General features: G+C 43.4%; 1 protein-coding gene across 1 annotated transcript in view; it reads left to right on the forward strand.

Moving 5' to 3' along the window:
• Nucleotides 1-13,221: 13,221 nt before the first annotated feature.
• LOC134350841 (solute carrier family 22 member 2-like) overlaps nt 13,222-14,949 on the forward strand; it is a 32,158-nt gene continuing 30,430 nt past the window's right edge. The window contains exon 1 of the mRNA XM_063056607.1: nt 13,222-13,778. Within this exon, the coding sequence (XP_062912677.1) occupies nt 13,368-13,778 (411 nt within the window). The 5' untranslated portion in view covers nt 13,222-13,367. The remainder of the gene's footprint in view (nt 13,779-14,949) is intronic.

A 14,949-nucleotide genomic window follows, 5' to 3' on the forward strand; every position in this document is an offset into this window, starting at 1 on the left:
CATGGACTTCAGTAAGGCCTTTGACAAGGTCCCGCATGGGAGGTTAGTTAGGAAAATTCAGTCGCTAGGTATACATGGAGAGATGGTAAATTGGATTAGACATTGGCTTGATGGAAGAAGCCAGAGAGTGGTGGTAGAGAATTGCTTCTCTGAGTGGAGGCCTGTGACTAGTGGTGTGCCACAGGGATCAGTGCTGGGTCCATTGTTATTTGTCATCTATATCAATGATCTGGATGATAATGTGGTAAATTGGATCAGCAAGTTTGCTGATGATACAAAGATTGGAGGTGTAGTAGACAGTGAGGAAGGTTTTCAGAGCCTGCAGAGGGACTTGGACCAGCTGGAAAAATGGGCTAAAAAATGGCAGATGGAGTTTAATACTGACAAGTGTGAGGTATTGCACGTTGGAAGGACAAACCAAGGTAGAACATACAGGGTTAATGGTAAGGCACTGAGGAGTGCAGTGGAACAGAGGGATCTGGGAATACAGATACAAAGTTCCCTAAAAGTGGCGTCACAGGTAGATAGGGTCGTAAAGAGAGCTTTTGGTACATTGGCCTTTATTAATCAAAGTATTGAGTATAAGAGCTGGAATGTTATGATGAGCAACACACATCAAAGTTGCTGGTGAACGCAGCAGGCCAGGCAGCATCTATAGGAAGAGGCGTTATGATGAGGTTGTATAAGGCATTGGTGAGGCCGAATCTGGAGTATTGTGTTCAGTTTTGGTCACCAAATTACAGGAAGGATATAAATAAGGTTGAAAGAGTGCAGAGAAGGTTTACAAGGATGTTGCCGGGACTTGAGAAACTCAGTTACAGAGAAAGGTTGAATAGGTTGGGACTTTACTCCCTGGAGCGTAGAAGAATGAGGGGAGATTTGACAGAGGTATATAAAATTATGATGGGTATAGATAGAGTGAATGCAAGCAGGCTTTTTCCACTGAGGCAAGGGGAGAAAAAAACCAGAGGACATGGGTTTAGGGTGAGGGGGGAAAAGTTTAAAGGGAACATTAGCGGGGGGCTTCTTCACACAGAGAGTGGTGGGAGTATGGAATGAGCTGCCAGACGAGGTGGTAAATGCGGGTTCTTTTTTAACATTTAAGAATAAATTGGACAGATACATGGATGGGAGGTGTATGGAGGGATATGGTCCGCGTGCAGGTCAGTGGGACTAGGCAGAAAATGGTTCGGCACAGCCAAGAAGGGCCAAAAGGCCTGTTTCTGTGCTGTAGTTTCTATGGTTTCTATGGTATGGTTTCAATTTAACTTTAAACGACAACATTGAACCTGCCTCAACCACTTCTGCTGGAAGCTTGTTCCACACAGCTACCACTCTCTGAGTAAAGAAGTTCCCCCTCATGTTACCCCTAAACTTTTGTCCTTTAACTCTCAAATCATGTCCTCTTGTTTAACTCTCCCCCAATCTCAATGGAAAAAGCCTATCCATGTCAACTCTATCTAACCCCCTCATAATTTTAAATACCTCTATCAAGTCCCCCTCAACCTTCTACACTCCAAAGAACAAAGACCTAACTTGTTCAACCTTTCTCTGTAACTTAGGAGATGAAACCCAGGCAACATTTTAGTAAACCTCCTCTGTACTCTCTCAATTTTATTGATATCGTTCCTATAATTCGGTGACCAGAACTGTACACAGTACTCCAAATTTGGCCTTACCAATGCCTTATACAATTTCAACATTACATCCCAACTCCTATACTCAATGCTTTGATTAACAGAGGCCAGCATACCAAAAGCTTTCTTCACCACCCTATGCTCATGAGATTCCACCTTCAGGGAACTATGCACCATTATTCCTAGATCCCTCTGTTCTATAGCATTCTTCAATGCCCTACCATTTACCATGTATGTCCTATTTTGATTAGTCCTACCAAAATGTAGCACCTCACATTTTTCAGCATTAAACTCCATCTGCCATCTTTCAGCCCACTCTTCTAACTGGCCTAAATCTCTCTGCAAGCTTTGAAAACCTACTTCATTATCCACAATGCCACCTCTTAGTATCATCTGCATACTTACTAATCCAATTTACTACCCCATCATCCAGATCATTAATATATATGACAAACAACATTGGACCCAGTACAGATCCCTGAGGCACACCGCTACACACCCTCCTCCAATCTGGCACACAGTTATCCACCACTACTCTCTGGCATCTCCCATCTAGCCACTGCTGAATCCATTTTACTACTTCGATATTAATGCCTAACGATTGAACCTTCCTAACTAACCTTCTGTATGGAACCTTGTCAAAGGCCTTACTGAAATCCATATAGACAACATCCACTACTTTACCCTGGTCAACTTTCTTAGTAACCTCATCAAAAAATTCAATAAAATTTGTCAAACATGACTTTCCACACACAAATCCATGTTGACTGTTCCTAATCAGACCCTGTCTATCCAGATTATCATATATAGCATCTCTAGGAATACTTTCCATTAATTTACCCACCACTGACGTCAATCTCGTAGGCCGATAATTGCTAGCTTTACTCTTAGAACCCTTTTTAAACAATGGAGCAGCATGAGCAATATGCCAAACCTCTGGCACCATCCTCGTTTCTAATGAGATTTGAAATATTTCTGTCAGAGCCCCTGCTATTTCCACACTAACTTCCCTCAAGGTTCTAGGGAATATCTTGTCCGGACCCGGAGACTTATCCACTTTTATATTCCTTAAAAGTGCCAGTACATCCTCTTCTTTAATTGTCATACTTCCCATAAATACCCTTCTTGTTTCCTTTACCTTACACAATTCAATATCCTTCTCCTTAGTGAATACCAAAGAAAAGAAATTGTTCAAAATCTCCCCCATCTCTTTTGGCTCCGCACATAGCCATCCACTCTGATTCTCTAGGGGACCAATTTTATCCTTTTGCTATTAACATAACTGTAGAAACCCTTTGGATTTATTTTCACCTTACTTGCCAAAGCAGCCTCGTATCTTCTTTTAGCTTTTCTAATTTCTTTCTTAAGATTCTTTTTATATTCTTTATATTCCTTGAGCACCTCATTAACTCCAAGCTGCCTATATTTATTGAAGATCCCTCTCTTTATTCTAACCAAGTTTCCAATATCCCTTGAAAACCATGGTTCTCTCAAACTTTTAACCTTTCCTTTCAACCTAACAGGAACATAAAGATCCTGCACCCTCAAAATTTCACCTTTAATTGACCTCCATTTCTCTATTACATCCTTCCCATAAAACAGATTGTCCCAATCCACTCCTTCTAAATCCTTTCGCATCTCCTCAAAGTTAGCCTGTTTCCAATCAAAAATCTCAATCCTAGGTCCAGTCCTATCTTTTTCCATAATTATATTGAAACTAATGGTATTGTGATCAATGGACCTGAAGTGCTCCCCAACACATACCTCTGTCACCTGCCCTGTCTCATTCCCTAACAGGAGATCCAACACTGCCCCTTCTCTAGTTGGTACCTCTATGTATTTCTCCAAAAACTATCTTGCACACATTTGACAAACTCCAAACCATCCAACCCTTTTACAGAATGGGCTTCCCAGTCTAAATGTTAATCTATGTGTTCATCTTTTAAGATGACAATAGCCTGTTGCTGATCATTTTCAATTCATAATGGTAAATGGTAGGGCATTGAAGAATGCAGTAGAACAGAGGGATCTAGGAATAATGGCTCATAGTTCCCTGAAGGTGGAATCTCATGTGGATAGGGTGGTGAAGAAAGCTTTTGGTATGCTGGCCTTTATAAATCAGAGCACTGAGTATAGGAGCTGGGATGTAATGTTGAAATTGTATAAGGCATTGGTAAGGCCAAATTTGGAGTATTATGTACAGTTCTGGTCACCAAATTATAGGAAAGATGTCAATAAAATTGAGAGAGTACAGAGGAGATTTACTAGAATGTTGCCTGGGTTTCATCTCCTAAGTTACAGAGAAAGGTTGAACAAGTTGGGTCTTTATTCTTTGGAGCGTAGAAGGTTGAGGGGCTACTTGATCGAGGTGTTTAAAATTATGAGGGGGATAGATAGAGTTGATGTGGATAGGCTTTTTCCATTGAGAGTGGGGGAGATTCAAACAAGAGGACATGAGTTGAGAGTTAAAGGGCAAAAGTTTAGGGGTAACATGAGGGGGAACTTCTTTACTCAGAGAGTGGTAGCTGTGTGGAACGAGCTTCCAGCAGAAGTGGTTGAGGCAGGTTCAACGTTGTCGTTTAAAGGTAAATTGGATAGATATATGGACAGGAAAGGAATGGAGGGTTATGGGCTGAGTGCAGGTCGGTGGGACTAGGTGAGAGTAAGAGTTCGGCACAGACTAGAAGGGCCAAAATGGCCTGTTTCCGTGCTGTAATTGTTATATAGTTATATGGTTATATGTTATAATGGTACACTTCACACAGCTTCAGATCTTGTATAAAATGTAGTGAATATTTGAAGCAACTTCTTGAGTCCAAGGATTGAGCAAATTGGAGCTCATTCTTGGGTTGAGGTGCAGATTGGATCCATTTCCATTTGAAGCTGTTGTCTTGCTGGATTTTCCATCACCAAACATTCTCCACATATTTTCCACTGTTAATTCTGGGAAGAAAGTTGTAATGTTATGCCGCACATTTTCAGTTGGAAACCGTTACCTGGGTGACTATGTCAACCGAGCTTAGTGTAGCCCAGTCGATGAGATGATGAAGTGAAAGTGCGTGTTACAGTTCAGATATTGGTCTTCAGAGTCAACAGCTCAAAGCCCAAATGCTCAGTCAGTAGGACCAGCCGTGGGAATTGTAACCTGAAACTACTGAGTTCAGAATCACAACAGATAGCTGGTCTGTCCTCCAGAGCACGTTCAAATTGTTTTCATGGCCTTTTTTATGACCTGTGATGGTTCTTCATTATGCTGCAATTAAGTTAAATATTATAAGGATCCTTTTTTGGGTTACAAAATATTTGACTCAGTGCCAGCTTTGAAGTAAGTGAATGCACAGGCCTTCCAAGTCAAAATTTACCCAGGACTGAGGACTTGATCTTAAACATCCTTTCTCACAACAAACACTGCCAGCGCTGGTGTATTGAAGATAGTAGCAAATTTCTTTTCACTGTCTGCCTTTGCTAAAGTGGTGGCTCCCAGGGTATGGAAAGTGGTCCATGTTTTCCAGCCTCCCGCCATTCGTCTCTATTACTGGAGTACAGCAGGGACAGCTTGGTAGAGCAATTTAATTTATTTTGGATGTTAAGGTGCAAAGCCCATCTTTTTGTATGCCACAATGAACGAGCTATCAATATCTTGGAGTTCATCTGCTGAGTGTGTGGGCACGGACCAGAGCATTTACCTCCTGGTGATGTTTGGGCTATCTTGGTTCTGCAGTATACTTGTGGTTTAACTGCTTTCTACTTACACTTTGTGTTTTTTAAAACTGGTTTAGTAATTCTCCTTTAAACTTCTCCCCTCTCATCTTAAATCTGTCCCCTATAGTATTTGATATTTCCACCCTGGGGAAAAATAATCTATCTACCAAACGTATGCCTCTCATAAGACTATAAGATACAGGAGCATAATTAGGCCAATTGGCCCATTGAGTGCTCCGCTATTTCATACTGGTTGATTCATTCTTCCTCTGCCCCAATCTCCTGCTATCCCTCCCCCATATCCCTTCTGGCCCTGACCAATCTAGAATTTATCAACCTCTGCCTTAAATATACATAAAGACGGCCTCCACAACTGCCTGTGGCAATGAATTCCTCAGATTCACTACTCTCTGGCTAAAGAAATTCTTCCTCATCTCCATTCCAAAAGGACAGCCCTCTATTCCGAGGCTGTGCCCTCTGGTCTTAGAGACTCCAACCAGAGGAAACATCCTTTCCACATCCACTCTATCAAGGCTTTTCACCATTCGATAGGTTTCTATTGAGGTCATCCCTTATTCTTCTGAATTCCAGTGAATACAGGCCCAGAGCCATCAAATGATCTTCATACGACAAGCCATTTAATCTTGGAATTATTTTCATGAGCCTCCTTTGAACCCTCTCTAGTTTCAGCGCATCCTTTCTAAGATAAGGGGCCAAAAACTGCTCACAATGCTTCAAGTGAGGCCTTACCAGTGCTTTATAAAGTCCCAACATTACATCCTTGCTTTTATATTCTAGTCCTCTTGAAATGAACGCTAACATCACATTTGTCTTCCTCACCACAGTCTCAACCAGCAAATTAACCTTTAGGGAATCCTGCATGAGGACTCCCAAGCCCCTTTGCACCTTTTTCTTTTCTTTTTGTTTTTTTTCCATTTAGAAAATAGTCAATCCTTACATTTCTTCTACCAAAGTGCATAACCATACACTTCCCGACACTATATTCCGTCTGCCATTTCTTTGCCCCTTCTCATAATCTGTCTAGGTCCTTCTGTAGCCTCCTTATTTCCTCAAAAAATACCTGCCCCTCTACTTATCTTCATATTGTCTGCAAACTTTGCAACAACGCCATCAATTCCAACATCCAAATCATTGACACATAACTTAAAAAGAATCGGTCCCAACACAACTAGTCACCAGCATCCAGTCAGAAAAGTCCCCTTTATTCCCACTCCTTGACTCCTGCCAATCAACCACTGTTTTATCCATGCTGTATCCTTCCTGTATTAAACTTCTATCAGCTCATCCTCTGCCTCTGAGTCTCTAGACAAAATAAAAGTCAAAGTAAATTTTATTGTCAAAGTACATATATGTCACCATATACAACCCTGAAATTCATTTTTTGTCGGCATACTCAGCAAATCTATAGAATAGCAGCTATAGCAGGATCAATGAAAGGTTAACCAGGGTGCAGAAGACAAACTATGCAAATGCAAATCTAAATACATAGCAATAAATAAGGAGAAAATGAGATAAAGAGTCCTTAAAGTGAGAGATCATTGGTTGTAGAAACATTTCAATGATGGGGCAAGTGAATGTAATTATCCCCTTTTATTCAAGGGCCTGTTGGCTAAGGGGAAGTGACTGTTCTTGAACCTGGAAGTGTGAGTCCTGAGGCTCCTGTACCTTCTACCTGTGGCAGCAGCAAGAAAAGAGCATTAACTGGGTGGTGAGGATCTCTGATGATGGATGCTGCTTTTCTACAGCAACATTTCATGTAGATGTTCTCAACGGTTGGGGTGGCTTTACCCATGATGTACTGGACTGAATCCACTACCTTTTGTACAATTTTCCATTCAAAGGCATTGGTGGAGTGAATACAAAGTTATGGGAGTTTGTCTAAGTTTTATAGAACATAGAGATCTACAGCACATTACAGGCCCTTCAGCTCACAATGTAACCGACTCTAGAAGCTGCCTAGAATTTTCCTACCACATAGCCCTCTATTTTTCTAAGCTCTATGTACCTATCTAAGAGTCTTTTAAAAAATCCAAGATGGCATGTTTTAGATGTCATGCCGAATATTGTAGACTCCTTAGGCTTGCTGCCTTGCTTTCTTCAAAGCTGCGCTTGCACACTGGGTCCAGGACAGGTCCTCTGAAATAGTAACACCCAGGAATTTAAAGCTGCGGACCATTTCCCTGTCTGATAAGGACTGGCTGATGGACCTCTAGTTTCCCTCTCCTGAAGTCTATAATCAGTTCCTTGGCCTTGCTGGCATTAAGAGATTGTCATTATGACATTCCTCAGCCAAACTTTCAATCTCCCTTCTGTAAGCTGATTCATCCCTACACAAATTTATCCATTCTCTCTAATTCAAAGATTCAAAGTGCATTTGTTATCAAAGAATGTATGAATTGTACAACCTTAAGATTTCCTTGCTTACAGACAGTTGCAAAGCAAGGAACCTGAAAGAAACCGATTTTTACAAAAGAATTAAGACCAACCCCCACAGAGGAAGAGGGAAAAAAAACAAATCACGCAAATAACAGCGAGCAGCAGCAACAACAACATTCTGAACCAAATTGAGTCCTTTGATCCAAATCCCTGCATCAGAGCAGCCTGTAGTAGGTCCATAGCTTCTATTCAGTTTACTATATTAGTGGGGCAAATCGCCACAAACTTTGCAGATACAAAGCACCGCAGCTGGGGGCAGTCTCCGAGCCTTTATGTCATGGAGAGGGGAGCCCTCAGCCATCTGATCCAGCATTTAAATCATCTGAACCTCACACTAGGGCCCGGCCCTGCTGCAACAAATCATTCTGGCCCTAGGTTTCACCAACTTTCTGCTGAACCAGTCTGAGGGGGGAAAGCGAAGGTGAGCAGACAGGTAGTGCAGAGCACCCCTGTAGCCATTTCCCTGAATAATAAGTTTACCGTCCTGGATACTGTTGGTGGGGACGACCGACCAGGTGTGAGCCACGGTGGCAGGGCCTCCGGCACTGAGTCTGGCCCTGTGGTGCAGAAGGGTGGGACGGAGAAGAGGAGAACTATCGTCATTGGAGACTCTATAGCCAGGGGAGCAGACAGGAGATTTTGTGGACGTGAGAAGGACACCCGCATGGTTTGTTGCCTCCCAGATGCCAGTGTCTGGGATGTTCCTGACCGGGTGCACGACATCCTGGTACGAGAGGGAAAGCAACCAGAAGTCGTGATACATATTGGGACCAACGACATAGGCAGGAAGAGGGATGAGGTCCTGAAGTGTGAATTTCGGGAATTAGGCAGAAGGCTGAAGAACAGGACCTCATGGGTGGCGTTCTCAGGATTGCTGCCAGTGCTACGTGACAGTGATGGTAAGAATTGGAGGAGATGGCAGTTGAATGCGTGGCTGAGGAGTTGGTGCAGGGAGCAGGGTTTTAGATTTTTAGATCATTGGGATCTCTTCTGGGGAAGGTGGGACCTGTACAGACTGGATGGGTTGCACCTGAACCCAAGGGGGAGCAATATCCTTGCAGGTAGGTTTGCTAGCATGGTTCGGGAGGGTTGAAACTAATTTGCAAGGGGGATGGGACCCAGAGCGATAGAGCAGTGAAAGAAGTGCATGGAGTAAAGCCATATCTAACATCCAGAGAGGCTTTGAGGAAAGAGAAGCAGAATAAATGGTGTAAAGACAGTAAGGTAGAAGGGCTGAAATGTGTGTACCTCAATGCAAGAGGCATCAGGAACAAAGGTGATGAACTGAGAGCTTGGATACATACATGGAATTATGATGTAGTGGCCATTACAGAGACTTGGCTGGCACCAGGGCAGGAATGGATTCTCAATATTCCTGAATTTCAGTGCTTTAAAAGGGATAGAGAGGGCGGAAAAAGGGGAGGAGGGGTGGCATTACTGGTCAGGGATACTATTACAGCTACAGAAAGGGTGGATAATGTAGCAGGATCCTCTTTTGAGTCAATATGGGTGGAAGTCAGGAACAGGAAGGGAGCAGTTACTCTACTGGGGGTATTCTATAGGCCCCCTGGTAGCAGCAGAGATACAGAGGAGCAGATTGGGAGGCAGATTTTGGAAAGGTGCAAAAATAGCAGGGTTGTTATCATGGGTGACTTTAACTTCCCTAATATTGATTGGCACCTGATTAGTTCCAAGGGTTTAGATGGGGCAGAATTTGTTAAGTGTGTCCAGGATGGATTCCTGTCACAGTATGTGGACAGGCCAACTAGGGGGAATGCCATACTAGATCTAGTACTAGGTAATGAACGGGGTCAGGTCACAGATCTCTCAGTGGGTGAGCATCTGGGGGACAGTGACCTCCGCTCCCTGGCCTTTATAATTATCATGGAAAAGGATAGAATCAGAGAGGACAGGAAAATTTTTAATTGGGGAAGGACAAATTATGATGCTATAAGGCTAGAACTTGCGGGTGTGAATTGGGATGATGTTTTTGCAGGGAAATGTACTATGGACATGTGGTCGATGTTTAGAGATCTCTTGCAAGATGTTAGGGATAAATTTGTCCTGGTGAGGAAGATAAAGAATGGTAGGGTGAAGGAACCATGGGTGACAAGTGAGGTGGAAAATCTAGTCAGGTGGAAGAAGGCAGCATACATGAGGTTTAGGAAGCAAGGATCAGATGGGTCTATTGAGGAATATAGGGAAGCAAGAAAGGAGCTTAAGAAGGGGCTGAGAAGAGCAAGAAGGGGGCATGAGAAGGCCTTGGCGAGTAGGGTAAAGGAAAACCCCAAGGCATTCTTCAATTATGTGAAGAAAAAAAGGATGACAGGAGTGAAGGTAGGACCGATTAGAGATAAAGGTGGGAAGATGTTCCTGGAGGCTGTGGAAGTGAGCGAGGTCCTCAATGAATACTTCTCTTAGGTATTCACCAAAGAAAGGGAACTTGATGATGGTGAGGACAATATGAGTGAGGCTGATGTTCTGGAGCATGCTGATATTAAGGGAGAGAAGGTGTTGGAGTTGTTAAAATGACAGATAAGTCCCTGGGGCCTGACGGAATATTCCCCAGGCTGCTCCACGAGGCGAGAGAAGAGATTGCTGAGCCTCTGGCTAGGATCTTTATGTCCTCGTTGTCCACGGGAATGGTACCGGAGGATTGGAGGGAGGTGAATGTTGTTTCCTTGTTCAAAAAAGGTAGTAGGGATAGTCCGGGTAATTATAGACCAGTGAGCCTTACGTCTGTGGTGGGAAAGCTGTTGGAAAAGATTCTTAGAGATAGGATCTATAGGCATTTAGAGAATCATGGTCTGATCAGGGACAGTCAGCATGGCTTTGTGAAGGGCAGATCGTGTCTAACAAGCCTGATAGAGTTCTTTGAGGAGGTGACCAGGCATATAGATGAGGGTAGTGCAGTGGATGTGATCTATATGGATTTTAGTAAGGCATTTGACGAGGTTCCACATGGTAGGCTTATGCAGAAAGTTGGAAGGCATGGGATCCAGGGAAGTTTGGCCAGGTGGATTCAGAATTGGCTTGCCTGCAGAAGGCAGAGGGTGGTGGTGGAGGGAGTACATTCAGATTGGAGGATTGTGACTAGTGGTGCCCCACAAGGATCTGTTCTGGGACCTCTACTTTTCGTGATTTTTATTAATGACCTGGATGTGGGGGTAGAAGGGTGGGTTGGCAAGTTTGCAGACGACACAAAGGTTGGTGGTGTTGTAGATAGTGTAGAGGATTGTCAAAGACTGCAGAGAGATTGATAGGATGCAGAAGTGGGCTGAGAAGTGGCAGATGGAGTTCAACCCGGAGAAGTGTGTGGTGGTACACTTTGGAAGGACAAACTCCAAGGCAGAGTACAAAGTAAATGGCAGGATACTTGGTAGTGTGGAGGAGCAGAGGGATCTCGGGGTACATGTCCACAGATCCCTGAAAGTTGCCTCACAGGTGGATAGGGTAGTTAAGAAAGCTTATGGGGTGTTAGCTTTCATAAGTCGAGGGATAGAGTTTAAGAGTTGCGATGTAATGATGCAGCTCTATAAAACTCTGGTTAGGCCACACTTGGAGTACTGTGTCCAGTTCTGGTCGCCTTACTATAGGAAGGATGTGGAAGCATTGGAACGGGTACAGAGGAGATTTACCAGGATGCTGCCTGGTTTAGAAAGTATGCATTATGATCAGAGATTAAGGGAGCTAGGGCTTTACTCTTTGGAGAGAAGGAGGATGAGAGGAGACATGATAGAGGTTTACAAGATAATAAGAGGAATAGATAGAGTGGATAGCCAGCGCCTCTTCCCCAGGGCACCACTGCTCAATACAAGAGGACATGGCTTTAAGGTAAGGGGTGGGAAGTTCAAGGGGAATATTAGAGTAAGGTTTTTTACTCAGAGAGTGGTTGGTGCGTGGAATGCACTGCCTGAGTCAGTGGTGGAGGCAGATACACTAGTGAAGTTTAAGAGACTACCAGACAGGTATATGGAGGAATCTAAGGTGGGGGCTTATATGGGAGGCAGGGTTTGAGGGTCGGCACAACATTGTGGGCCGAAGGGCCTGTACTGTGCTGTACTGTTCTACGTTCTGTGTTAACCTCTTCTGCATCTTTTGCAATGTCAATGGATTTTACTGTATATTTTGATGGACATTTGATAACTAAATCTGAGTAATGTGATACCTGTACACTCAGTCCGTGGTACAGGGGTGGAAACCGGTGTGGTCTTCTGCAGCTGTAACCCATCCACATCAAGGATTGACGTGTTGTGCATTCAGAGATGCTCTTCTGCACACCACTCTTGTAATGTATGGTCATTTGAGTTGCTGTCGTCTTCCAGTCAGTTTGAACCAGTCTGGCCATTCCTCTCTGGCCTCTCTCCTTAACAAGTCATTTTCACCCACACAGCTCTCCGGTGAAATTATATCGTTTCTGTTAAATAGGGGCCGTGGACAATTCTGATTTGATGAAGACAGACGTGAGAAGCAGAGGAACATCTGGAGAAATTTCTGAAATGTCTGGTTCGCCGCTGTTGTTACTGTGCGATTGAGAATCTCCAGAGGGTAGGCCCCAAAATCCCCGGCTTTGCCTGCTGCTGGCGACCAAGGCTGAGGTTAAAGCATTTGGATAGAGATGGTACTCGGTGTCAGAGGGCTGATAAGAGCTCGAAGTTTTCGGATGACTCAGAGTCGGACTGTGGTTGGGCGTGGCAGGGAGAGTTTTCTTCCTTCTCCCGTCTGCGTGAGATGTGGGACTTCTGAGAAACTTTGAACTTTTTTACTGTGCCATGGACTGTTCTTCATCAAGTTATGGTATTGTTGCACTGTTGTAACTATATGTTATAGTTATGTGGTTTTGTTAGTTTTTCAGTCTTGGTTTGTCCTGTGTTTCTGTGATATCACACCGGAGGAATATTGTATCATTTCTTAATGCATGCATTACTAAATGACAATAAAAAAGGACTGCGTGTCCTCATAATATAAAAAAAACTGCTAATCACTGGATGTTTTTTTCTTTCTCACACCATCTTCTGTAAACTCTAGAGACTGTTGTGCATGTCAGTCCCAGGAGATCAGCAGTCTCTGAGATACTCAAACCACCCCATCTGGCACCAGCAATTTTGAAGTCCAGAACAACGATAACCTAACTCCTGCTATATAGGGAAAGGGAAACTTCACAAGCAAACAAAGGCCACCTCAGATACCTTTCCCATCCCTTGTGTTGCTGTTGGTTACAGATTTTTAAAAGTTTTAATTTAATATTCAGAATTCATTGAAAACAGAGGATTAAGGGCAGTTTTATTTTACTTCTCTGTGAAGTGAATATTTTCCAAGTTGTCTATTAAAGTTGACTCTTCAAGAGGTGGTTCCCACTGTTAGTTTGTAACCATCCTGCATAATTTGGTGTCACATTTCACTTGAGCACTCATTTACCAGGTTGGCTAACTCAAACGTCACTGCTGGTTGCTGAGCATCTCTCCTTTGAGCTGAGTGGGGTTCACCGGCTGTGAAGGTTGTAGGTGGCTATACTTTGTGCAGGTGAGAGACTACTTCTCCTCCCATTTACCTGTAGCACGATCATTCACCATGCCCACCTTTGATGATGTTCTGGAAGAAGTGGGGGGTTTTGGACTGTATCAGAAGTTCATCTTTTTCCTTGTGTGCCTCACCTCGGCCATGTTCTCCTACCTGTACGTTGGCTTTGTGTTCCTAGCTGTTACTCCTGACCACTGGTGTAGGAGCCCTGGGGTGGCAGAACTGAGGCAAAAATGCAACTGGTCCCTGGACGAGGAGAAGAACTACACCCTCCCCGCAGGACGTCCCGGGATCTCCTTGTACAGTCAGTGCGAGAGACTCGACCTGGATTGGAATTCCTCCTCGATCAGCTGTGACAATCCATTTCCCTTGTCCCGGAATCATTCCCGAGATCTCCCTGTTACAACATGCCAGGATGGGTGGGAGTTTGAGAATGGCTCAATCTCCAGCATCGTGACTGAGGTAAGTTTTGACTTGGGCCAGAGATATTGTGCCAACCGCATTGGGAAGTCAGCAGAGAGCAGAAGCATCTGTATGTGTGTGGGGGACTGAAGTGATACCCTTGGTACCTCATCATCATCTTCAAGTGTTGTTTCTGTTTGCCTGACCCTTGCTGTCCAAACAAGTTTATGACACTCTCTTCTCCTTTGAGATGCCCCTCAGAATCTCTTTGTTCAGTAGCTATCCATCCACTGTTATAGTACTTTCTGTGTGAAACTTTGAACAGTACAGCACAAGAACAAGCCTGTTGGTCTTCATCCTGCAAAGTTTTATATTAAACATAAACTCTTGAGCATCAGTAGGAAATAATTTCAGTTCCTGGTATTCAATAACTTGGATTGATATCATTCCTGTGAACTAATTAAACTAATGACACTTAATTAAACTAATTCCATCTGACTGCATATGGTTAATACCTGTTTTAAGAATAACTTCTACACCTCCGCCATCAGATTTCTGAACGGACGATGAAACAACCCATGAACACCAGCTCACCATTTTTGCTTTCATTTTGCAATGCTTATTTAATTCATTTGTATATATATTTCTTATTGTAACTCGTAATATTTCTAATGTATAACACAGCAAGACAAATTTCATGGCATACGTCAATGATATTAAATCTGATTCTGATATCCCTCCATTCTCCGTCTATTTATGTCTAACAGTCTCTTAAATGCCTCGCCACTGCCCGCCTCTACCACCCCGACAGCACATTCCAGGGACCCACCATCCTGTGTCTAAAATAAAAACATTTTCCCTGCAAATCTCCTTTGAACTTCACCCCCTCCCCACCATGTTAAATACATATCCCTATGGCCCTGGGAAAAATGTTATTGGCTTTCTTCTCTATCTGTCTCATAATTTTGTATTTATTTTACACTGGTACATAAGTACTGCACAAGTGTTAATTTTTAACACTTTAATACTCCCGGTCTGGCCTCCTCTACATTGGTGAAACCCAAGGTAGATTGGAAGGTCACTTTGTCAAGCACCTCACTTTATCTGCCATAAGAGGTAGGATTTCCCAGTGGCCACCCATTTTAATTCTACTTCCCATTCCCATTCTGACATATTGTTCCATGACCTCCTATGCTACTATGATGAGGCCACGCTCAGATCTGAGGAGCAG

This window comes from Mobula hypostoma, chromosome 8 (genome assembly GCF_963921235.1).
Source record: "Mobula hypostoma chromosome 8, sMobHyp1.1, whole genome shotgun sequence".
NCBI lineage: Eukaryota > Metazoa > Chordata > Chondrichthyes > Myliobatiformes > Myliobatidae > Mobula > Mobula hypostoma.